Source organism: Lonchura striata, chromosome 3, assembly GCF_050655825.1.
Source record: "Lonchura striata isolate lonStrDom1 chromosome 3, ASM5065582v1, whole genome shotgun sequence".
Taxonomy (NCBI): Eukaryota; Metazoa; Chordata; class Aves; order Passeriformes; family Estrildidae; genus Lonchura; species Lonchura striata.
The window spans coordinates 69,919,842-69,946,856 of NC_140705.1; the positions used below are offsets into that span (position 1 = coordinate 69,919,842).

The following is a 27,015-nucleotide window of genomic DNA, read 5'->3' on the forward strand; positions in this document are numbered from 1 at the left end:
GTTTGTTTCTGTTAAACAAAAAAAGTGTTTATTGTGAGAATTGTTTATTTAATTAAGACAATTGGCTGTAAACATGTCTTTATTTCCAGCACCAAAAGAGCAGACCATTCCAACACCAGACTGGCAATTCAGATCGAAAAGGATGCAGGTATGGCCTGGGAGTTTGCGTATCTCACTTGATTTGCAAAATGTGATGTTTTACACTGAATTTACACTGGTAAGGCTTTGCTGGGAAAGCTGAAGAGATGCAAAGGGTATAAATGTTGTGTATACAAACCATAGCATTTTAAATGTAGCAGAGCACCAGTTTGAGTTGTGTGACCTATGAGTAAATTCACTCCTCAGTTATGTGTAGCTGATCAGACAGAGAGCTGCTGGGCTGACAATTGCTTGGTTAATCACAACATTGGTGTTTCTGTGCAATATGCAGCAGGCACCCTAGCTAGACTCAGAGGTCAGCTGTTGGCAGGGAAAGGTTTTGGGAAAAAAACAAGTTAGTGGTGTCCTTACCATTGAGCAGTTTGGGCTAACAGGTATCTCCTCTTCCTGGGAAGTTGGAAAACTTGCACGAGGAAGAAGTAGGAAAGATGGTGGGCTGCTCTGCTGGGTATCAGTTCATTAAATGAGCATCAATCCTTCGCCATGCAAAGCAACTTCCCAGGCCAGTGAGACTGGGAAGTGAGAGCAGTTTTTGGCACATCAGTGGACACAGAGAATGTGTGATACATCAGCTGGCACTCTTCAATACCTGGTGAGACTGAGCCCTTTTTGAGGGGGAACTGGTACCAGTGTCTCATGGCAAAATCCCATCCCAGTAAGAGAGACCAAGAGTTCATATATGTGTTCTTCCACTTTAGTGTTCTGTGGCTGATTTTATCTTGCCACTGAGATGGCAGGGGTTGTATTGTGAAGCTAGACATTTACATTTTAATTATTGCTGGTTTACCCCTCCATTCTTTTTATCCTTACCCATTACTTCAGTAACATGAACAAATACATGTCTTCAAGCAGAAATGGATGTAATCCAGGGTGTCTAAGAAGGCAAGAGAGGTATTGATGCATGAATAGTGGTTTTTAATTATTTATCATTTAAGGCAGGGAGCTAAGATTTTTCCTAAGGTCATTTTGTCATCTAATAGCACTGACCTTTAGCATTATTATATACACTAATAAGTGAATTATGTTTTAAACCCTGTAGCACAAGAAAAGCATTCCTTTTGTGTATGTGCTTAAAAGACTCATTTTATGACTTGCTTAAATTTTGACCAAATACACTCCAGAAGGTGCACAGGTGAGTGTGTCTGTGTGGACATGGGCACACATGGACAAATGTACCAGGGCTGGGTGCATAATGGCCATGGGCACAAAGAGCAGTGTAGTTACAAGCCCTTTCCTTCTCTGGTGTCAAGGAGCAATTTGTAGGGGAAGCCATAGCCTCTGCCAGCCTCATCTTCTGGGTTTTTTCTCCTCCATGTTAGATCTCCTCCTAAATATACACAAACTTAAGAATGCATGACTGCCTGTGCATCAGTATCCACATACACTCCCATGCATACAAATTCACCTGCAAGATGTTGGTTTGTACATGTATTTGTGCACCAGCATTTTAAGAGTATTGAAGGTGGGATTCTGATGCACAACAGAAGAGGAAAGCAGTTCTCATGTTAAGCATATATTGTGTAAAAGAATACAAGCACAGGACAATACCACGGATTGTGTAATTGGACAATACTTGGATTGTGTGGCACCATGATAGCATTTGTGAAGGGATTAGTCCCTTTCACAAATCACCATCATAAAGTGCTTAATCCAGTTAAAGGCCATAGACCTTTAAGAGATGACACTTCTAGACTGTGATGGGGTGTTGTTCACCTGGGCATTTGATCCAAACCATGTGTAATTGAATAGCTACTATTTTTAAATTGTAGCAATTCTGGTGATGCATGTTTCATGCTTACTCAAGTATTACTGAGTAAACTCTTTTAAAGTCAGTATCCTCATCTTAAGTACCAACAGATTTTTCATGAACAAAGCCTTGAAAAATTACTAGAGGACTAGAAGAAAAAAATCCCAACAAAATTATTGGTATCTGTGTGACCAAAGTATTTGAAAATCTCAGAAAAAACATTCAAATTTAACTACATGTACCAAAGTAATAATGATTTTTTTTCTTGTTTCTTTACATTAAGAATACTATATAGACATTAACTTAGCATTGCAGAGACTTTTAGTGGACCAAAAAAGTTCTTACTGTTGTAAATCATGAAGGTTATTTGATTGAGTCTGAAATATGTGTTATCACTAATATGATATTTTATTCACAATATTCCTCATATTAGCCTGATTCTTTGAAGGTCTACCTAAGAAATGTAGCTTGTATAAAGTATCAGGAAGACATCATTTAGCTAGAGGAAGCAAATTTAAGTAGGAATGAAAAAGAACATAAAATTTAATGCACAATGGCTTTGTATTTTTTTTTTTTTTTTACAAATGTGCACTGCTCTGATTGTAGGAAATGATGACAATAATCTCAACTCCATTTTTTATGAGCATTTGACAAGATCTCTGCAGGAATCTCTTTGTGGAGATTTGATCCTGGGCCGCTGGGGAAACTACAACACAGGAGACTGTTTTATTCTGGCATCGGATTATTTAAATGCCTTTGTGCACTTGATCGAAATTGGAAATGGCCTTGTCACCTTTCAGCTCAGAGGGCTCGAATTTCGAGGTAAGGATCCATGATGATTTAAATAGCAACAAAACCAGCAATAAATCCTGTCTGTCTTTTTAATCTATCACAACTCTATACTAGGATGTAGAGTTTGAGGACCTTTCTCTTTCTACAGATATTTGTCTGTCTGAAAGCTTTGTACTTCTTTGTATCATTATATGGATGTTGTTTTGAAATCTAGATGTTAAGAAATTTGGAGCCATGTTCTGCAGTATCTTAAGACTTTCAGAAAGAAGGCTTGTTGAGTGGTTTGCTTGATTCACAGATCTTTTGAGTGATGCTTTGTTATGTTTTCAGATTATTTATTTTCCTCCATAACTATGGAAATTGGTGTTGTTTTTAAAATTTTTCAACCCAAAACACCTTGTCTTTGGGAAACAAACAAACAAAAGAACTAAAACCAAAATAAGACTCCTTCCATATCCTATGTCCTTTTGACACAGGAAAATATCCTGTATCAAACTGTGCAAGAAGCCAGTGCTGAGATGGTCTCTGTCACACTAGAACAGCAGAGTATAATCAAGGTGACTTTTCAACAAGGTTGAGTGTGAGAAAATAAGTGACAGACTGGCTTTTGAATGCACTTAAATGTAGGATTAGACTAGGAAATAACATGTGTGGGTTCAAGTCTTGACTCTGTGACAGACTCCATGTAGGATGTTGAACAGGTTGTGGTAAATGCTTCATGTTCACTTTCCTTCCTGTGTAGTGAGGATGAAGGTAACACTCTTGTGTCCTCAGCAAAGTTATGTGGAAATAAAACAGTAAATGCCTGAAACAGCTTGGTATTGTAGGACCTCATGAGATGCCTATTCAGAAGAAATGCAAATTGTGAGGAAAAACAACTGGAAAGGAAGAAAGATAATTTATCAGACTTTTAATTTCTTGTTGTTTATGACGATTGTTGAGGAATACATGGTCACACATGTGTGGTTCTTAGGCTTTCTTCAACTTCCAAGAGATCTGTGCAAGTAATTGTGTATTCATCTTCTCCTTCAGTGTCCCCAGTGTGAGCAGGGATGGGTACTTGCAATCTAACTTCCAGAATTTATCTTTGTTGATCATCCTTTTGTGTTAAAATAGTTCAGTGTGGGATTTGAAACAAACAGAAGAAAGAAATCTTCCCACTTAAATTTCAGGAGTTTTGTGAGGTGGTTTTTCTTTTTCCTTGTGCAGTTGCCCCTTACTGCTGGGTCCCTCTATCATCACCATCAGCAGGCAGGAGAAGTAAAGTAAATGTTGGAAATGGGTGAAAGCATATGAGAGGATGCTTAAGCCATGTGCTAGCTGGATAAAAAGACTGGGGCCTAGCAGAAAGGAATGTACTGGAAGTTGAATGGGGAATGACTGAATAGTTGCAAAGTGGTTTAGGAAGACTTTCTTTGACGTTAAGCCAGGATCATTCACAGCCAGCAAGTGCCATTTGGCACTTGGATCTGAGAGCAGAGCTCAAAAATTGCAGTGTGCCACCTGTCGAGGTATCTCTCTATTCCCTAAAAATCACAGTTTAAGTAATTAAATGTGTCTGAAAATTGACCTTTCCATGCAGATTGCCTAATGCTGTTCAGTGTTAATTAACTGTAGCTAACAGTGTTTTACTTTGTGAATAGATCCAGTATGCCTACCAGCTGCAACAGGTCTTTAAATTCAGCTGGGGCTGAGCCCCACAGCCTCTCATGTCTTTCACAGACTGCTGTTGAGAGCCAGCTGAGTTCTTAAGAGGAATATCCTTTCTCCCAGTCTTTCTTGCACTCCTCAGGGGAAGGCTGGCATCCTGCAAAGCAGCACCTCCTTCTTACCTGAGTCTTGGATGGGCCTGGACCAAGAGAGCAGCAGCAAACAACTGGAAAGTAATGCCAGTAACTGGAGGTGCATAGGAGTGAGGAAATGGTTTCACCTAGGTTATCTCATCCTCAGTACAAATCCAGTCCCCTATGCCTCCTCCCCCTCAGAGTATCACTAGGGGAATAGACTGCTCAATACTAGAGGAGGAAGTAGTAGAAAATAGGAGAAAAATTGACTCTCTCTCTTCTCTGAACCCACTGGATAATCCTGTTTCAAGAATAAGACAAAATTTGTGGTTATTCTGTGTCCTCACAGACATGGTATGTAAGGAAGTTTTCTCTGGTTTTCAGAGTGTGTGGTAGAGGAGTTGTTATGGGAACAGAAAACTTGGAGTGTGTGTATTGCTATTCCATTGTTTGGCCTGGAACAGAGAAGCTGTGTAGGGTTGAATAAAGGAACGTACCTGAGATAAAACCAGCTCAAACATGTAGCAAGTGCTGTGTCCTGTGAGAGCTGAACCCCACTGCACTGTGCAGGATGAGTGCCAGAGAAATCACACAAATGACAAGCCTGCTTAAGGATGGAGTGGGAGAAGCAAAGTTTCCCAGAGGGGAACTGAGCACAAGCCAGATAAGGATGCCTGGATTTGATGCAAACTCTACCAAAAGCCTCATGGACACCAAAGTGTAAGCAGGTAATCTGCTGTGTACCTGGTGGAGACTTCCTGGGGTGATGTGCTGCCACCAGAGGGTTGTTTGTGTCTCCAGGTAACCCATGAGGGCTGATGTGCTTTAGATAAACTGTGCTGCAGAACTTCCTTCCTGGATGTGTTTGGTCCCTCTGTCTACAAGGAGCTGGGCTGCTCTGGTGGGGCTGCAGGCCACAGCAGTGCCCAGGCACTCAGGCACTAGTCTGAGTAAAAGGAGCCAGAAGAGCTGACTTGAATGCAGAATTTCTTAAGGGGATAAACCAAGGCTATTTAAAGGACGTTGCGTGAAAGCTGAGACTGAAATTCTGCCTTGGAAGGCATTCTTTACTCCTTCCCTTGAACAGATTGCTGCCTGCAGGGGCAGGAAGGTAGGGCAGGCTTCCATCAAGCAGCACCAAGAGACATCTCCTGTGTGGACTGGGCATGTTCTTCCCCATTTCAAATCTTGCAAAGGGCTGGTGAGTACAGCCTGAATACTGAAACCAGTAGGATGTTTTTTTCTGCAGAAGTGAAAGAAGTGCCCTGGAAGAAGCTGGTGGTTTACGAAGTCAAGTGGCACTTATTAAGCACCAGACTCTGCTTTGGGCATCCTGCATTCCTATTTTTAGTTTTCTGGTCATACAGTCTTTTTTACAGGAGACCCTCATTCCTTTCATTGAATAGAATGGTTTTCCACAAGGGGGAGAAAAGGGCTAGAGGAGGAACTTGTAATCTGTAATTTCTGAGCTTTGGCTGCTTCATTTCAATTTCAAACAAGTAATTTTAATTGAGGGCCCCCAAAATCTGCTGTTCCTTAAATAGGAAATCTGTGTTTGCTTTGGAAATGAGTGAATCACAGCAGTGTTCTCTGTGACTGTTTTCTGTTTATGACTAAACCAAAAGCAATATTTGCATTGTGGAGCTCTGGATTTTCCTATGCATGTTTCTCGTTGTGGTAGCTGAAAAGGCCGTGCTGGCAGTACTGGTAGTGTCCTAAGAAGGCATCACAGAGCCTTCTGAATTTAAATGTACTGTAGCAGGAGGTACTTGCTGCTCCACCCCCCCCCCCACCCCAGTTTGCAGTCCCTTCTAATTGAGGTTTGGCATTGTAAGTGACTGATCCAGATGCCTTTCTAACTGTTTCTAATAGAAGCATTTGTCTCATCTTTTAAATGAAAAAACAAACCCAACCAAACGCCTGCAGGCAGCCTAAGAAGGTACAGACTGAGCAGACTGAAAGAAGAGAGTCAGCAAATCTGGGATTCCTTTCATCTGTCTTTAGTCCTGTTTGTATTAAACCCCTTGGATGAATTAGTTTTTCACTCTCCCATTCTATGGACAGAGAGGGGGTGTGCTTCCATTGTGTCATTCATCCTGAGTCTAAAGCAGGGGAGGCCCAAGTCCTCCAAGCATTGGCAGGAAATGCCCAGCTCCTCCTCTATGGACAGCAAAGAGAAGGTAAAAATGAGCTGAAACTGGGGGAACGCTTCCAAGGGGCTGCACAGTGGTGTGGGAATTGAGGCCTTCAGTAACTTAACTCTGCTGGGTGTGTTAGACCACAGCAGAATGCTAAAGCAGCCTGCCAGGAGAAATACATAACATATCATTTAATTTGAAAGGAAGAGATGGGAAAACCCACAGCCAGGGAACAAGCAGAAACAATGTCAAAATATCTCCTTCTCACGAGTTCCCTGTAGAACAAGGGAGGTTTAAAATGTTTTCCTGTTTAGTCTGTGTGTCTACAGATTGTCTTTTGGGGGATATTAATTTAGCATTACATGTGTAGAAACTACTTACTGATGGTGTTTTTGAAGTCTGCAGGAGCTGTTTTCTAAATCCTGTACAGTATTCTTCAGTCATTTAACGAATTTCTAAATCTCTGCTGTGATTTTTTTTGTTACTGCATGTTGCACGTGCAATATTCATGCTTCACTTGGAACTTCATTAGATGGATCACGGCACGAAGTGCAGAGTAGACACAGATGTAGTTGTACACAGTGGCAGGCAGCTGTAGCAGCAGAATGGGATTGCCCATGGGGCTCTCTGTGCTTATTTCCCACACAAAATGGTGTATGCAAGCAGCCAGTGCAGGCTGTGTGCTCTAGGCACAGTACTGATGTCTAATAAGGACAGTTATTCATTTCTGCAGCATGTGTGTGGTGCATAGTTTTATTACAGTAGCAAGTGCATTACTAGTGTAAGGAACATTTATTTGTGTTTGATTTTTGTCTCTGAAGGCTCTCTAGCACTAGGAAGAATCATTCTTTATCTGAAGAGTGGTTGCAACTTTTATTTTTTTACAAATAACTTCTTGCTGTTGGGAAATAAAAGTGCCCATGTTCATGTTTTCCTGAGACCACACTTGAGGTATGTTCAATGTATGTACCAGAACATTAAAAGGTATTGATTAAAAGGTATTTTTTTGACACATCTGTTGGGAGAAAAGGTTAAAAACCAAAAGCGCAGTGTTTGTGGGAAAGAACAAAAACTGAGAGACACGATTCTTGGAAAACTAGAAACATGGACAGAAAGAATACAAAGGAGTTTCTTTAATCTTGGTGATTTAATTGGGAAGAATAGCATGAAACAGGGAAGAAGATGCTTTATGTTAAATGCAGAAAATCTGTGATGTATAAGCCTTTCTAAGTGTACAGTGATGCTCCAACAATGGAAGCTGTCTATAAATTTCAAATAGGCTTATAATAGTTTCAGTAGCACATACTAGAATAAATATTTGATGTCATTTTTCCTTTTTCTTCCTTTCACAATTTTATGTGTATTTATGGGTGCACTAGAGAAGACTTTTGGAAAGAAGGAAAATGTTAAATGCAGTGCAGCCTTTTTACTAAGAAAATAACTTTGCCAAAACCAAAATAATGCCTCTTGCATTGCACTGCAGAGGATATGATACAAGAGGTTTTTGTATTTCATAGCTGCAAGTTTATCAACAAACATCTTTGCTACCTCCATGTGGCCTTTCTCAGTGTGCCTCTATGGGCCAAGAAAAGGAAAGGTTTCTGAGGAGAGGGCATGCCCCTGCAACTGATCTGGTTTGAAAACCAGATTGTTTTTCAGGCATACAAGCACCTGAAGGAGCTGAAAGCGAAACTACAGCTTTATACCAAACAGCTTTGATGTTTGAGGAATTGATACTGAATCTTTAGGTCCTGAAATTTTTCTTTGGAACAAGCTGAGACTATGAGAACCTATAAATTACTGTTCTTTATCCCACTTCCACAAGCAAAAGAGCAGGAAGGAGCCAAAAAAGTTGCAGGTTTCCAGAATGTGTCTAATTCTGAGGCTCATGACTTTCCATTTGTGAGCTCAGTTCACGCCTCTTTGAAGTATTGGTTTTTTGCGTTTCTAGAACCACATCTGACATGTGTTTCAGTAGAGGATGACCTTCAAATGGCTGTAATTATGCTCACTATGTTTTTTTTTTTGTGTGTATGTGATAACTTAGTGCTTGTTAAACTGCTATCCTGAGCAGAAAATAAATGATGGTTGAGAAGGAGCCTTGTCCATCCAAATTTGGGAATACTTGGGTTTGTAGCATAAACTTGTTGAAGCAGAGCCAGATAATTCTACTGTAATGCATTTATTGGTAAGACATTCTTGTGCTGGTTTTTGCCAAACAAATGGTGGGCAACCAGATGTTTGTGTGGAGTCATCTGTGAAGGGACCTCTGCATGGCTTAGGAAAGGAGTTACCTTGGGCATGAGTCTTTTGTGTGTATATTTGCACCCTGGTTGCTTATTTTTCAGCAATCCTCAGTGCACAAGCAGTTGCTATCTTCAGACACAATAATTAGTCCCTGTTCTGGATGTGTTGTTAAACTGAAGTGCTTTACAGAAATTAAAACTGCTCCTAGAATACTTCTAGTATGTGGTTGTGTAATGGATTTTTCTTCCTGGTGTCTCAGATCTTGGAAAATGCTTTTCACTTCCTGAGTTTTCAAAATTGCATTCAGAAGTGCACTATGGTTTCAGCCTTTAATTCTAGAAGGCTGGGTGATCATTCAGTTAGGTGCATTTTATCCTTTTGAAGCAAGATTAGTCTTCAGTTTCAGTTTTCTCATTTCCATTTAGGTCAAATCATTCTGGCAGATCACAGGTCTGTCCTGAAATCCTGATGTGTCAGGAAAATACAAAGAGCTCCATGTTCTCACCCTGGCTTTCTCCTGAGCTCACACAGGCTGACCTTGCTTTGTTCAGCTGGCACATTTTTTTATGTTGATGGACTTTTGGCAACCCTCCAGTGTTAGATAACTTACAAATGAATTGGTCACATCTATACTAGCAAGGGTCAGAGTGAATGACTAAACTTGAGTGAAGTGCATGAGATTATTTTCCTTCTACTGCAGAAAGAAATGTAAAAAAAATGTTTTCCCTCAGATTTTGAAATTACTAATTATTAGTGAAAACATTTTTCTGTATTTTAATATTTAATGGTACTACACTTAATTATATTGCAGAAGTGAAGGGCACATTCTGTTCCCTGCTCTTTGGTTTTGTGAATAATTCTTTCAGAGTTGCTTGAACTTGCTAATGTTTTGAGAAGCAATATAAAAAATGTCATTAAAATCATCAGTTTATAGCACATACAAAAAAGTCCAGGTCTATCCTTCTGTAAAACACAGACACAAATGCTTGACTCCATTTACTGTGTCCTGTCCCTTCTGGCTCAACGCATAAAGCTGAGCACACGCTCTTAGTCTCTGTGGTACCAGCGTCTGGAGTAATGAACCAAAAAGGATTGATGTATGCACTGGTAAATGAAATTTTACAGTAAAATGCCAATCTGGCATTGAAAGCCAGCCAGTGCATTAAGGCCTAAAGCAAGGCTCCGTTAAATATGAGAGGAAATTACTGGCAGCTGTTCTAGAACTGACTGCAGGAATTAGGAGGGAACTAACATGTACTTGAGTATCAAGGCTGAACGTTGTCTTTGTGGACTTGAGTCCTTTTACTAGATGTTGTTTGGAAATACTAATCAGCAGGAATGAGGATTTGGTGTTTTGTCAGAGCACTGGCCGTGGCTCAGGTTACACCGTTGAGAGGGACACCCCAGATGCTCCACAAGCAGGGAGGACACCAAATCCCCAGGGTGGTAGTGCCCAAGTCCATCAAACGGCTTTTGTTAATCAAGTGCTTGTTTGCCAGATGTTGAAGAGCACTTCCATTTATTCTTTGGAATAAATCCATAAAATGACCACATGAACTCCTTTGGTAGTTTCGCATAGCTTTTGTAATAACACAGTTCCTCTTAGAATGACTCTTGCTCCTCGAGTTCAACATTGATTGCACCCCCTGTAGTATAATTTTAATGCTAGCTGATTAAAATTACCTAGAAAAGACAACTTGGAGGCATTTTAACCTGTAGAATTAGTTGAAATGCAAATAATGTTCTGGCATCATCTTCTTTTTGTTATGCATGTGATGACTGTTTCCTTTAAACATTGACGGTCTCTTGAAATCACCTTTTCTGTGCCTTACCAGCTTCCTTGGCCCTGAATTTTACAAAATATGTCCCCTAAGAAAACTAGTAATTACAGAAACTGCAGTAATAATATTTGGCACTTATTGAAAGAGGTAGTAGAGAGAGTAAACCATAGAAATAATAAAAATAAAATAAAAAACATTTAAAAAGTAAAATACATAGAAAAATGAAATAAAATAAAAATCACAGAAATAAAATTTGATCTTTCCATACCAAAAGAAAAGAAAAAAGTATATGAATAGTTACATAGACTGGGAAAAGGTATATTGAAGTCTTGTTGATGTCGAGTAATCAGGGACAGTTGTTCATTGTATTTTTCATTCTCCATCACTTTCAAGCATCTGGCAATGCTTCATTTTGCACCTGGATGAAGATTTATCTTCTCTTAAGTTCAGTGTAATACTGAAAGACCTTTAACATTTCAAAAATAAACATAACAGCAATAGTAACAGCACCAGCATGGAGCATTTGCTTTACTGTTTTCAAGCAATGTACAAAGGAATGTTTTCCCTACTTCAGTTTGAATGTGATATCTTCTGACTTGATTTCACAGAAGCATCTGCTGACCCAGAGCAGTTCTTGGTATTTTTGCTGTCGAGCACTAAGTGTTAATTCATGTAGAAATCTGTGAAATATGAAGCAGAAGCAGTCCAGTTCATGTCCAGTCCAACTGGAAATGTCAGACTAATAGGTCATGTTTTGTACTTGGCAGTACTGAAAGGCAAGATGTTTATATTTGGATGACATGAAGACTTTTAATAAGTTTTCATATTGTATATCCCTGAAGTCTAAGGAGAAATGCATATCAGTGGGTGAGCAACACTGGGTTCACTTTGTAAATTTTCATTCATAGCAAACTGAACAGAAAACCCTGGAATATACTGAATTTTTTTCCTCCATCTCTGAGGGCTACAATCCTGGTTTTTCTCAGGTATTTCCTTTGGATTTTTTTCTTATATTTTTACTTGTATGCTTTGCACATTTTTGCAGATGCACAGGCAAAAAAAGAAGTGATAACCCATACTTCAGCATATTTTGTTGTGTTTTGAAAGGTTTTTCTTAGTGAGTAGAAAGGAATATTCTAGATGCTGCTTCTGATGATACAAACTGAAGGTCACAGGTTGTTGACCAGAGAGTTGTGATGGGACTGGAACAGACAGTTAAGAGCACAGCAGTTGTCATCATGCTCCACAGAAAGGCCTTTGGGATGATGCTCTGCTCCAGGCTCTCTTTTGGGGTGCTGGCAGACTGCAGGGAATTGAAGATGGCACTGTGTTCTTTCCTGGCTGAATGTTCAGGTGATGAACACAGCCAAATTCTTCTCCTGTTTACAGTGACACAGCAGGTCTCTTGGTCCTGGTGGGGAGGGAGCTGTTGGACTGCAGTGCAGTCTCACATCTCTTCCTCTCCTGTCAAGTCTGTTTAGAAGTTGATGGAGTCAGGAGTTTGTGGGGTGATAGTGAACCTCTGGCAGAAGGCTTGTGCAGGATGTGTAATTTGCATCACAGGACATGCCCTTGAAAGATGGTTTATGTACAAACTAAGTGGGGAGTAAGTTCTGCAGCAGCCTATGGAGAGTAAATTTTAAAAAGAAGCATATATCAGGAACATAAAACTTATGTATTCTGAGAATACTGGGGGGAGCACATGGGTGTCTGCCTGGGTTTTCATTAGTAGTGCCCTACATAGTATAGCAACTGCATTCATAGATCTCAAATCCACAAGGGCTTGGCTTGACCATCCAGAGTGCACAGCACAGGCTGAAAATGCAGAGTCTGCATTATTGCTTCTGCATCTGCCTCATGGCTTCTTTTTGAGGTAACATATTCTTTTTAGAAAAATTTGCTCTACTTTGATCTAAAGCCTGTGTAATAGACTAATTAGAAAGCTGTTCTGTTTTTGTGATGTACTGCCACTAGTGCTGTTCATTAGAGACGTTTGATCCAAAGTAGCTTTTACTCCAGTGGGAGAGAGAACAACCCAGTCGATGTTATTTTTAGAACCTGCTTTCCAAGATAGTTTGCTAAAAACCAGATTTTACAAGTGGTCTGACACACTAAAATCTTTCTTTGGGTCCACTATGTCAATTAAATAAGCAGACTGAGACTTGGATCAATTTGCTTAATGTGCCTTATGGAGTGAGACTCTTTAGAATTGTTTCTTGGTGAGTTTTTATGAAGGCAGAAGCTGTGGTCTGTAGTTTAGCTCGGCTCAGAACACATTAGAACTAGAACATAGGATAAGGCCCTTTTGGCTTTTATAGGTGATAGTAGTAAATGAGTAATGTACAGCCCTTTATCTGCTGCTGCATGTGGCTCACATGGAGTTTGTTACCATAGCTCATTCTTTCAGATTTTTGTAAGTGCGTACAACCTTCAAACATACTTTGAATGTGAGTTTGTAAGACATCCTTTGTTTCCTTCTCCCCCAATAACTGGCAGCACACTCTCTTTTTCTCGCTGCCAAGGGACATACTGCCAGCAGAGAGAGGTGGAGGCTATAACAGAAGGAGATGAAGACAACGAAGGCTGCTGCTGTTGTAAGCCTGGGCACTTGCCTCACCTGCTGTCCTGTAATGCAGCCTTCAACCTGCGCTGGCTGACGTGGGAGATCACACGGACGCAGTACATCCTGGAGGGATACAGCATCATCGACAACAACGCTGCCACCATGCTGCAGGTGTTCGATCTGCGCAGAATCCTTATCAGATACTATATCAAGGTAAACATCTTTGGTCAAGTCCACTTTGTTCCTAGGCAGGTTTCTCAAATGGAATGCAGTTTGTCTACGGAAGAAAGAGCATTTGAAAGTTTTTTGCTTTATGTTTATCCATCTGCTTTGCAGTCTGGCGGTCAGACTGACTTGATGTTAGCTCACAGAACCATAGAATCATTTGGTTTGATCTTAAGAGCATCCAGTTCCAACCCTCCTCCTATGGCAGGGACACCTTCCACTGGAATAGAGATAATTAATTGATATCTCCCTTTGCTAAATTTAATTCTGATCACTTATACTTACAGTTAGTACAGAAAATGGCAGGCATGCTTCAGTGGCGATTAAGAAGGTGAATTACCATCCTGTAGTTATAAAATCAGGCAAAGTGTTCTTACTTATGTTCTTATGTTTTTACAATGCTTCACTAACTAACAGTTTGTTATTTTTTCTTGCCTTGGTCTTTCCACTGTTTCTTTCTTTCCTGGAAAATAAAAGAAAGTTATTAACAAGCATAAAGTTCTTGGGAAACTTCTGGAGAGCTCTTTCTCAAATGTACGTTTTTAGTAGTGCAAACCCCCTACTTACCTTATGTTTTACATATACATCACAACACATTTGATGTTGGTTTATTACACTGATAACACATCAGTTCATTTACACCACTTATACAATTGCATTGTTATTAAGATCACAAAAGCAAGATAGATACTAATTTGTCAAAATAATTGAACGTTATAGTCCAGCAAGACATCTTCATCCTCTGCCAAAACAATTTCCAATCCAGCAAATAAAGAATTTATTGAGCTTTATAGTCTTCTACTGAAACAGCAAGAGCCAAGTGCTGCTTGCTATGCCACTGGTACTGCGATGAAGCCAGTTGCTAAAGCTCCCAACCATCCCTGACATCTCCTTTTTACTTACATCTCCACAATTGTAAAAATCGGTTGGCTTCAGAGAGAGACCTGTTGTAAATAAGTTAATCACCATTTTTTTCTAATGAACCAACAAGCTCATTGCCTTACAAAGCTGCTTTGATCATGCAGTTGATTACTTCTGGGATTTCATAAATACTTTTGTAGGCAGTACAGCATGGTAACCAACCTGCTTTGTTGAATAAACTAATTAGAAATAAAACTGCATGTGAGCATAATTTTTTCATTTTAGAAGTGGTGTTTGTGGCTATAAATTGTTTTAAAGCAATATAACCAAGCTAAAAAAAAATAAACACCCAAGTCTTCTTTAATGAGTATATTGCTACAACTGGTTTGTTTTGCTTTACAAGGTAACCTGAATAACTGGAACATAAACTGGTACAAGCTGGCAAATGTCTCAGCTTTTTATGGGGAATGAGATTGAAAAAAACCCAGTCTAAGCTGCAATAAAATCAGCATCTTAATCGTATAAAGCAGTGAAGAATTTTGCTTTATATACTGGAACTGTTTTTGTGCCTTAAAATTTATTAATACATGGAGGAGTTGTGGGAAGTGTGAGGTTCACCACATGTGATGTAAGAACTTAACTGAAAGGCAGCTTAGAGCTTCTGGTTCTGGACATGTGTGAGAAGCAACTGACATAGGTAAAATGGCTTAGACAAACTTCCATCCCATGTGATACAGGTGTGGTTAGTTGATCCTGTTTGGAGTAGAAGGGAGTGGGTTAAATGCTCACCACATCACTGAGGTGTGCTGTGGCTCCATCCCCGCTCTATGCAGAGCTCCTGTGCACCACTGATAGCTCTGAAAGCATGAAAATCAAATCTCTTCTCATTGGATTTAGTTGAGCCAGTATTATTATATTGCACTGGCAGAACTTCATTCTCAGAAAGGTCGGTCTTCATCCTCGGGCTGTCTCTTTTTAATCTACTTCTCTTTTTAGGGAAGGACGAATAATAATAATAACCACCTGTTGGCATCTTCAGTATTAGCCTGGGCTGGAGCAGTGAAGGGAGGGGGCACTCAGGAAATCCCTTCTCTAGAACGTCACTTCCCAAAATAAAGTTATTTGGATATTTTCTCCTTGTACTTTTAAAGTAATTAGTTTTTTCCATAAATAGGGACTTTAAAAAGATTTGGTAAAATCTTTATTATAGCATTGGAAAGTGAGAAGATTATAATATGTGTTAGATCAGCTTTTTTCCTATTTATTTAATGCTTGCCTCCAAATAAACAGTATCAGACACAGAGGTGAGAATTGATTCCTTCCCCAGCTCTTTCTTCTGGGGGAATCTAGATCAAGACCCTGTGCAGTTTCACTGTGAACATTCTAAAAGTTGTTCACACTTTCTTTTTAACAGTATGAAAGTAATTGCAAGAAGAACTATAGATAAGGCAGTATTCAGGTCACATAAAACAGAAACTCAAAAATCACTTAGGTTGGAGTTTCTGCAGAAACTGCACTTCCATTGCATTGAGCATTTGGAGTGTTTCTGGTTTATTCTCTGTAGCTTACAATGTTGTAAATATTTACCATATTGTTTCAGAAATGCCATATAGCTGAGGATGTACTTCTGCATAAAACATATCTTGTAAGAGTTACCAAAAGCAGAATTTAATTAGGTGACAGAAGATTTTGTTGTTTCTGTGTCTGATTGCAAGTCTGATTTTTTCCCAGCTGAATCAGCTTCTTTGTAAACACAGATGAGCATAATAAAAAAAGCAAACTCTATCTCAAAAATCAACAAAGAGAATGTATGCTTTGTTTTAGTTCTTCTATCCTTCAAGAATAATTACTGTATTGATCTTTTAAACAATGAGTTGCACTGAGTATCTTATTCCTAAATTATATTTATTTCATTTGCAATTTCACTAGCAGCCTAGAAATACATACATTTCTTGTTATGGAAGGATTTTTATTCCCCACAAATAAAGTGGGTCAGCTACTGCAGCCCTTCTGCATATATTTTGAAATAATTTCCTGCCCAGCTACTGTGATATTTTTCCCTTGTGCCTCTTCCATCTCTTCACAATATATTATTATTTAAACATATTTTAGTATTCAAGAAGTCTGTGTATTCGCTGAGTGCTGTGTTTTCAGCTTCTATTGTTTCTGCATTAATCTTTTTTAAGGAGTGTATTTTTCTCCCCATGCCAAGGAATTAAGGGTCCACTCTGTCTGTATCTGTCTGACTTGTCTTTTTCCTCTGAAGCTTGATTCTCCTCTTACTTTTGTACAATTTGAAAAATACACTATGGAGAGCATCTGGGGTTTTTCAAAGGGCTGGTAGTGCTTTTGTCCTCTGTAATCCATCTTACATTAATTTTATACATTTATTTGCCTAGCACGCTTTTCATTGACTGGGTAAAGTACAACTACATCATCTTCAGCCATGTATACTTGCTCCTCATTTGCTTTGGTATCCAACACTAAATTAATATTATAAAATATTATAATGGGACTTTACTGCTGATAGAACACACTGGAACTCTTAAGTTTCATAATCTTTTGAAAATATGTTCTAAGTTCTGTTTGTATATAATTTTTTTATTACTTTATTATTATTTTAATGTGTCCAGACAGAGTGGTTAGAAAAACTTAGAAACTCAGGCACAGATATGAGATAATGTGCTTTCTAGTATTTATGTATTTTGTTAAAGAACCCCTGCTGAATGCTCCAGCACCTTCAGTGCTTTAAAAGCAAACTCGGTTACATCGGTTATCAGCTTTTTAACCCAACATGTAAAAACAAAAATCTATTATTCTTTACCTGCTGCATTAACAAATAACAGACTTGTGTCATACACGTCTGTTACATCTCATCTTTGTGGCTACTAAAGAATTAGGAAAGCATCATTTCCAGAAAACAGTAAGTCCACTGAGGAAAATGCCCTATTTTGAGGATGGGACCATCTACTACTGTTTGTTCAAAAACATGCCTAAGCTATTATTGATATCACCTTCTCAGTGATAGACTGTAAAACCCCACTAATACTGGCATGTTTGAATGCTGAAACTCTATTCCTATAATTGTATGGATTTTCCTAGAAGGCAGAAGGATATTGAAAATGCTACTTCTTTTTCTGTTGTCTGCTGTCAATATAAATTGACATCTTTTTAACTTGAACATTTTTGTGAAGCAATAATGATGCTAAGCAGTAAAATTTAAGAAATAGCTATACTATTACAGTTTATAGCAGGGTCCTATTTGGCTTATTCTCTTCTGTGTAAAATATATCTGCTTTAGTCAAAGTTCAGAGTGACTAACATTTGTACATTTTGTCAACAGAGTATAATATACTTTACAGCAAGTTCTCCCAAAATCCAGGACTGGATAAAAGATGAATCTATCCAAAAGATACTGCAGCCATATGCAAAGTGGCATTATATTGAACGTGACCTTGCAATGTTTAACGTTAACATAGATGAAGATTATGTTCCGTGTCTCCAAGGGATAACAAGAGCTAGCTTCTGCAGTGTTTATCTGGACTGGATTCAGTTCTGTGCCAGGAAAAGAGTGGAGGTATGTGTCAGTTTTATTTTCTTTTTAGTAATATTAGTTTTAGTTCTTGCGATATGAGTGAAATGGTGCATGGCTACTCTTTTACTTGCTCAGGATTAGTAGAATAAAATTTATTTAATATAAGCTTTTAGCTTTAATGTAAAAGGAAAACAGGTTTTGTGGAATGGAAAAAACATTTTGGAAACTACCTGTGTGCAAAAACTGGAGTCTTTAGGAGCATCAAGCTTTGAATATGGAACCAACTCTTTACTGTGCAAATTTCCAACAATGTTAATTTCATCAGCTCTAGAAAGCACAGATATATCAAGTGTTCACAGAAGTACTGCTAGAGCAGTTCCGTTCAGAGAATGTCATCAGAGCATTACAGTTCCTTCAGTGTTGCCAATGATTGGTGCATTTGCCAAATGCCTGTGATGTCTGTGTATCCTTTTCAGAAATTTGCTTATACTTGTGTGCAGTTGCAGGATGGTAGGGGAGTGCATGGCATACTCCCTCCTGGCACAGGTCACCTCTGGCAGCTCATGACTCAAAGATGAGCCACACCACAGAACCGTGGGCAATCACTACAGCTCTGGAAGGTCAAGGGCAGATGTGCAGCTGTGAATTTGCATGCTCTGAGCCACTAAGATTACTGATGGTCAGCAGTTGTTTGTCAGAAATGCACTACTGTATTTCCATGGAATACTCAAAATAGCCCAGAGGGAGAGTACTGTTTCAAATAAGCATATTGCCTTCATCTAATTTTCTGATTATTGCTGATAGTAGCAAAAGTGGAGAAGTGTCTCTTTCCTGGCCACGATGTGCTGTATTTGTGCATTTTTCCACTCAGGATCACAGACTGCAACATCCCATTGCTGACCTTACTTGGTGTAACATCACCAAATATTTCTGCTCCACTTTGGTCCTTCTCATGTCTCTGATGCTGAGTACCATTCCAGCAATTTCCTTGCATATCATGATATTGATATTGTTTTCATTGAATTGTCTTCTGAGCCCTTTCCAAAACACCATGTCCTCCTACTGGGAATACTTCACTTCTTTTCTTTCTCGTCTCCATGTCTCAGCTCCCAAGGTCTGATACACAAATAATTGCATGCTGCGGGGAAAGCCACTGTTAATTGATGCCTTTCCCCTTGTTCTCTGCCTTAGATTTTCAAATTCAATAATAGAGTTAGGGATGCCAATAGGCTTGAAACATGTAAGTTAGGCTTCAAAAGGCAAATTAATGCCTGCACTGGTGCCACACACACATACATTTATCTTTTTGTTACATATTTCACCTTTGTTTTTTAATTAATTGATTATAGAGAAGCACAGTTCATGTAGGAGGTGGGATAAAAAAAAACAAGTTCACTCTACACAGAACCCAGAAAATCAATATATTATATAGAAGGAGCTACATTTCTCCATTATAATTGTTTTCAGTTTTGGAGTCAAAGAAAGCTGTAAGAAATCACTCATTGCATGGATGCATAGATGCATGTATCTCCTGAAGATTAACATGCATGAGGGGTTGTTCCAATTTTTTCCTCCTGCATGGTAGCAAAGTTTTCTTTGTGAAAATTTTGTTTAAAAACCTCTTCTGAGCTAATAAACATAAATGCAATATTCTGAGCGCTTGTTAAAATGGGCAGTCAGTGTCATCAACGATTTAGATAGGTATTGTTATTTACTGAAAGTGTGCGCCTCCAAGCTTTTCCAAAGGTACTGTACTTCAGAAATCTGTGGTAAGGTTGCACAGAAACTGTGTTCCATGAAAAGGGTTTTTGCTGTCTCCAATTGCAGTGTCTCCCAACAATGAGGAACCTCCTTCAGTTTACAATGTCAGATCTGGGAGAAGTGGAAGCAAACAAAAATCCCACAATAAAACATCACCACCACCAAAGCTCCTTTCTTTACCCTGGGATCTCACTACCTGAGAATGAAGTGTTCTGTTTCCAGCCAGTGGGCAAAACAAGCTTGCATTTTGCAAAAATCCTCTGATGGTGATGGTCTTCCTTCTTGTTCTGTTTAATTGCAAAGAATGTTTTGGTGTGCAGGTCCAGGTACATGCAGATATTATGAATGTCACTATTTGTGGTTTTAAATGTGATGTTTGCACTTAGAGTAACATGCTAATCTTAAAACTTTGTAGCACCTGGACAGTGATGAGGACTCTCCTCTAGTGACACTTTCCTTTGCCTTGTGTATACTGGGCCGGAGAGCTTTGGGAACTGCATCTCACAATATGGCCATCAGGTAATCTTCAGGAATCCCTTTTTCCTCATGTTAAAACAAAGACCTGTTTGTCCTTTTTCACGTGATGTGGGATCTCAAGAGAAGATTAGATCAAGGTAAAATCTCATTCCTCCATAAAATATTTTCTGTCATTCCTGATCATCTTTTTCTTTGTGGCTGGCTAAAAGAACTAATTATTTTATAGGACAAAGCAGAATTTGTGATTGAAAGAATGAGTACCAATGGTTATTGCTTGTGTTACCTTATGCCTGGCTACTGGAATGCTGTTCTTCCTCTGGCATTCCAGTAGAAGGAAGAAATCTACAGAAGAGGAAGAAACTGCTGTCATCTGAGTTGTAGTTAGCTAAATAAAAATAAATGAATAAGGGTTCTTCTCTGTATTCCTCAGGGGTGTATTCCTGTTCATTGTGCCACTTCATTCTGGCAACTAAGGAAGGGAGAACCTCTCATCTCCTGAGGCTGCAGCTTTGTCTGTTCTCATTCTACCTTGCTCATTGTTCATGCATTCTAAACACTTCTTCCTAGGAAACCTGGTTAATTAAAATAGGCTTCATTGATATTGTTTCTAAATATGCTCTTCATCTTATATTTTCATTAGGGATTCTTCCATTTTCACTGAGAGTTCTGAGTTGTTTGGATTTTATACAGTATAATTTACACTGTGCTACAGATGAGGCATTTTATTAATGAAATAATGATTATTTTAATGGAGTTTAACTTCCCACATAATTTTAGGGGTTTATTAGATTTATTTGAACCCTCTGTGTGCACAGGAGTTTAGTAACAATGGAGAAGCTGAATAAATACAGTTTCTAAGTGACCTTGTTGTGTTGGCACAGAATGGTGAGCAAAGCTATCTAGACCTCTATGAACATGCTCCTTAGAGAGGGTTTGTCTTACTAACAAGCAAACAGAGACAGCATTCGTGATTTTGAGTGCATTTTGTTAAAACAGTATTTTAAAATATTCATTCTAGCTTTGTTATCTGTTGAGACATTTATAACATTTTGTTTTATGTCTTCCATGCAAAATGTTTGTGGCTCACGTGGCTTATTTCTTTTTGTGCTGCTGATTTCTGCTTTCTAAAGTGGCTTTTGTCATCTCTTTTCTACTAGTCTTTGCACATTCCCTTCCTGTAGTAGTTTTCTTCTGGGCTGCATTTCTTCTCCCTTAATTTCTATTCATTCAAATTAGTGTGATGTTAGGTAGGTAAATCATTGGTATTTTTTAAATTGTCCTATTTTTTTTTTTGATGATCCAAATTTTAGAGTTTGGGGGAATGATGGGAAAGTTTATGTGCATTTATGATATTTGTTTGAGAAAAGATTAAAGTGATTTTTGATCTGTGCCTGCAATAGATGGGTCACAGCCATATTAGAAATTCATCTGAAAATAACACAAAAGCTTCCTAAAACTGTCATCACATTGCATGTACTTTCTACTGGATCTTAAAATCTTCATTACAATGCTTTGGCTCTAGTACAGATATAATAACAATGTCCCCTATTTGTACTGGCTTACCTGGTTAGTAGGTAATGCAAAAGGATAATATTATCAGAGACTTTCCAAAGCTGAACATGGAAAGTATGAATGTTGAGCATAATTATTTGTATAGTGTTCTGTAAAGATTTTAATAATAATTTCAGGAGTCAGCTATATCATGTCTTTTCAAAATCTGACGAATAGCAATGAACTGAATTACTTCCTCTCTTTTGATAAGTGGACTCTCCATATTTAAAAATACTTTTCTTGGGGAGGGAAGGTCTGCAGAAAGGCAAAAAACTGGGGTAGTCATCTGAGGTGCACAGCTCTGTCCCTTTTTTTTTAACCTGTTCTATATAATCTTCAATTAAGCCCTGGTTTTCTTTTTTTAAAGCAAGTGTTCCAGGGCAGTATCAAATAATTGTATTTTTTAAATGTATTTTTGCAACATGAAAGGGACTAAGTGGAAGCTTCTGTCGGTATCTTTTCCAATGCTACTTCACAAAAGCTTTCCCTGGAAAAGTTTCTCTGTGGAAAAACTATGTCACTTCCCCACCTGGCTAAATTACCTTTAATGCATTTCTACAGTCAGAAGGATCTGGAGCAATAGAAAAGGAATCTGAGTAGCACAGCTGAAGTTATAAATTGCTGCAGCTACAAAACATGACTTTAGCTTGGTAAATGACATTTCTTCTTGTCTTTCAGAATATATATATTTTAAGGGACAAAACAAATTTAGTAGAAATCATTAACTAAGGAGCAAGGTGGATACTCCCCCTGACATCAAGACTTTTATCAACAGAAATCCCCCAAATACATTCACTTGAGCATGAAGGGCATCCTACTAATGGTGTTTATTAGACAGATCTGCACAACTTGTTTAAACACAAATGAGTAGTTGGTCAGTGAGACTGCAATAGGAATACCATTATGCAGGAAGCATGCCAGGGGAGGAGACTTTGTCCAACATGTGCAATGCTGATGAGGCCAGAAGGAGATGCTCAGAGAATTGTCTTCTTTCACTCCTCTCTCTGTGTTTGGCAGAGCACAGCAGCTCTCACCCAGGGCAATCTTGAGTGTTCTGCTGGTCCTTGCCCCCAGCTCTCAGACTGCTGCAGGTCTGCATTCAGTCACATGGGACAGAGGTACTTGATGTCCTCAGAAGTGGAAGGAACGCTTCCTTGAGTGGTGCTTCATGGTCCTTTTCTTTGAAATGGTGCCATGATATTTCAGGGACCTTTCAGAGCCTAGTGGTGCTGAAGAGGGTTTTAATTTTCTCAGGAATGGTCAGAGCAGGCAGTCCCACAGCCAGATGTGTGCATGAGAGGGAGATATACCACATGTATGAGGTTGGAAACAGATGATCTTTAAGGTCCCTTCTTACCCAGGCCATTCCATAACTCTGGCTGTTGGGGTGTGGCTCATTTTGTCAGAGGACAGGGCTCCTAACACTTTTTGTCACGCTGAACTGCTGAATTACAAAAATACAGATTTAGATTTCTCTGGTAAGCTCTGAGAATTTACCTTGAACGTCATCTCAGGATTTTATATTAATTCTCTCTGTAGACCATCTTGTGTACAACATTGCTAGAGCTTTTGGGATGAGTTTGGAAATGTAAGTATGATGCAAGTAGGCATCATACTCTTCTCACTGTATGAAGCATTTCAGATGTTTAGTGGAAGCAAACCAGCCAAGAATCTGCTGTGCTCTGCAGTTCATGTTTCATTCTCAGAGGTGACTATGCAGGTAGTAGGAAACTTCCTCTGGACTAAGTCTAGTCCTTGCTGTGTCTTGGAGGAGTGACAATCATCCAACTGCTGTGCAGTGGAGCAAAGGTAATGTTACCATGGGCTGTGCACTACAGAGTTGAGAGTCAAGTTTACATTGTGTATGCAAACTATCAATTTGCACTCATTTACACATGATTTTGTCTAATCTATTAATCAGTAAATGTCACCGTGTAAACCAAGATTTTAAATGCTCTTTTATAATGTATGTAAATAATTATTCACTGTACCTGTTCATGTAAATGTCAGTAGAAACCTAACATTAACGCTAGATTACATAATAAATGCATTCATTAAGGAGGCAGAACATTGCAATGCAAATCATTTGCTCTTTTAAACTGTCATTAGGAGGCATCCTGCACAAAATGCAATTTGAAGAATGACATGACATTACCATTAATTTATTCAAATGTGGGTGATATGTTTAGTTGTGTATTTGTTAAAAAATTACAGAATAATTCTATTCAGCCACTAAAGCTACTAGTAAAGAAATATTTAGTAAAAATTTCAGATTTGGAAAAATACAAAAATCTCTCAATAAAGCATCTCTCATCAGATACTTCCAATACTACCAAGATTGGCTGCTCAGGTTCCCCAAGCTCCGTTTGGATGAAAAGTCATTCCAGGGAAGGCCTCTGCCTGGAGGTACTGCTGCTCACTTAGAAACCCAGGGAAGAAGCTGGTCCCACTTGTCCCTTCCCACCTGGTCACCCCACTGCACTGCCCAGCAGCTGAGGGGAGGGGAAGACATAGAGGGCATGGACCATGGCACCACAGGGTGCTGCACTGCTGGTGGGAGTCCAAGCAGACAGTGCAGCTTGATGTCTGCCAGAGCTGAGCAGGGCAGAAAAGTTTGACTCAGCTCACAACTACTGTCATCCAAAATATCCAATTAGAAGGGCTTCCACTGAAAATATTTCAGGTGAACTATGACATTCAGGTTATTACTAGCTCAAACACATGCCCGTTCCTTTATTCCTTAAATAAACTTGCAGTTGACACTGGAGAAGGTCTGCAGATGCAAAATACACACAGATATACTCACCAGCTCATTAGTTTGCATACATACTGTTTTCAGGCTGGCACTAAATGTTTTTAGTTTCAGCTGTCGGAGCAGCGTAAGGAGTGCAGTAGGAGGGAGTATTTGCTTTGGCACTGTTGCCCTCCCTCTGGTGTTTGTGGCTCTACTTAATCCCCTCTTTTCTGCACCTTCCAGGGGCTGACGGTTCCCACACACCTACCAGTCTTGTTCTAAAATAACTTGCAGTTGTGACAGCAGCTCTTCAGGTTGTTAGCTCAGAGGGTTGAAAATGTTGCCAGATACCGTGGTTATGTCTCTTACAGATTAATGTTGTTTCTTTGACATGTAATTTTACCTTAAGATGTTTTTAAAATATTTTGAAGCAGCCTGTAACTACAGCAGATTACTAATTGAGGTATGTTAAAAGTGGGCCAAGAAAATAGCAACAACCTTGAGTGAGGCCTGAGATCAAAATGAAGTGGATGAGAGTCAGGCCTAAGATCAAAGTGGTTGACTTTTACAGCTTCGTAATAATCTCATTAGTGTCTTCAGGAGAGAGCATAACAATGGGAAGAATAACGAGAGCTGTATCTTATATGGATTAAGGAGGCTGCATGTTACAGAAGTAATGGCTTGAGATAGTGTCACATTATAGGTAGAGTGTACCCAAAAGCCTCATTACAATTGTCAGGAGAATAAAAGATGCCCATGGTTTTGTGAATACAGCAATCTCCTCCAGACCGCTCTGGTGGAAAATACAATATATAAAATAATTGACTCTCAGCCTCTCACAACTACTGCCACCACTGATTTGCTCCTTGTAGCAGTCATGTTTGTTCTTAAAAATCCCCTGAGTTAGAGAACTTATTATGCAGAGGGATGACAAATGGATGAGCCTCCCCTAAGCCCAGGGAGAGCTGTACGTGCCTCCCCCCACTCCCTCTGCTGATGCTTGGCTGCAGTTTGCTTGGCTGTCCTAGTCCTGGCCATGCCTTCAGCACATCCTGCAGTTCACAGCAGCCTGTTTAGCTGATGCTGATGCTCCTAAGGCACTTCCATGTGAATGCAAACTCTCTGTCTGCTCTGGTGTTCAGACATGACTCTGAGAGCCTCCCAAGATGTAAAAACCAGTTTGCTCTCCTGCCTACTCCTCACTTTGTCCCAGCCAACTTTTCAGAGCAAATACAGGGGGCATTATGTGGGGCAAAGCTATACTACAGATCATAATTAGATGCAGATTTCAAGGTAGCTTTTAAAATTTCTTCTTGGGAAGAATATTTAGGTACATATTTTTTGTTCCAGGCAGGGATTCAGCTGTGTATGCTGATGTTGTCTGGTGGGTGAGCAAGTGAAAGGAGTCTTCCTGATGTGTAACCTTTTCAAAGGGGGTGATAGTCACATATTTCACCTTGCTGGCTGCACTCACCATTCTCCTCCCACCATCCCAGCTAGCTCATTCTAGGGCTTTCCTAGCTATTAAGCAGGGTTTGAGTATATTATCATTCTCTGAACTGTGAAGAAGATGGATTGAATGTCAGTGGGGACCAGGACTCAGTCCTTAAGGACACATAATAACTCCCACTGAAATCAGTGCTTGAATGTTTTGAAGATCTGAGTGTGCCTGTCTTACATAGGCATGTTTTAATACATAACTTAGCACTAATAAATGCAAATCAGTTAAGAATTCATAAAAGTTTCTCTGTACTCCTTATTTTCCCATCAGTGACAGTACCCTGCCTTTCTGGCTAGTTTTGGTCCCACTGCTTAGTTGATTGCATGATGCTTTAATGGAGAAAATCAGTATCTAGCTGTTTCTCTGGTAACAACATATGTATTTCCACTTTAATTTCTAAGACATGCTATCCACCAAGAGCAAAATTAGAATGCCTTAAAGCTGGCCAGGCATTCTCTCAGTTTCTTCTTCCTCTCTCTGAGAAGAGAATATATTGAAAAGTTTTTTTCTTTTTTATAAAATAATTAAGAAAGTTCAATTATGTGGAAAGATTATGTGTCCTCTAGAGAAAGGCTGAGCAGTAATGAAAACTACTAACATCTTAATACAGCTTCTCCCCAGAGTCTTTACAATCTAAAAGACCAGCTGTTGTAAGAGTGAGTAAAATCTTAGCAGGTAGATGAAACAATGTCCTGTGGGTTTGCAAGGTATGCCTGTTTTAAATAGATGGTTCTGTTTTCCTCAATTTTGAGATCACTTCTTTGGAGCAACATTGGGACAGCAGTCACCTACAAGCATTATGCAAGTGACAGTGGCATGAGAGTCTTGTAATTCAGGGTGCAGATCAGTGCTGAAGGTTCATGGTTTCCCTTCACAAAGCCCTTGCACAACCATTTTCTAACAACTATCTGATTTTGTAGCTTTTACGTTGTGCTTGTATCTCAGGTCCAGGTAAGCCATCGTGCAAGGCCAGGCAGAACTGCCTACATCTAGTTTCCTACATCAGAAAAAAGAAACCCAGTGTGTATTGCTTTAGGGCTCATTGTTTGAGTAGGAAGCACCTATTGGTTGATTTCTGCTCTCACCTGGTTTGCTGAACAGTTCTGAAACATAGTATTCTTGGTACATCTGCTTTAATGTTCACATTTAGGTTTGAATG

At 39.2% G+C, this 27,015-nt stretch overlaps 1 protein-coding gene across 5 annotated transcripts in view; it reads left to right on the forward strand.

Annotated features, from left to right (window-relative positions):
* Positions 1-27,015, forward strand: part of PCNX2 (pecanex 2) — a 149,766-nt gene that overhangs the window by 109,069 nt on the left and 13,682 nt on the right. For all 5 annotated transcript variants that reach the window (XM_085576784.1, XM_085576786.1, XM_085576785.1 and 2 more), the window contains 5 exons: positions 90-148; positions 2,513-2,728; positions 13,171-13,424; positions 17,641-17,874; positions 20,009-20,112. In XM_085576784.1, coding sequence (XP_085432910.1) covers positions 90-148; positions 2,513-2,728; positions 13,171-13,424; positions 17,641-17,874; positions 20,009-20,112 — 867 coding nt within the window. The remainder of the gene's footprint in view (positions 1-89; positions 149-2,512; positions 2,729-13,170; positions 13,425-17,640; positions 17,875-20,008; positions 20,113-27,015) is intronic.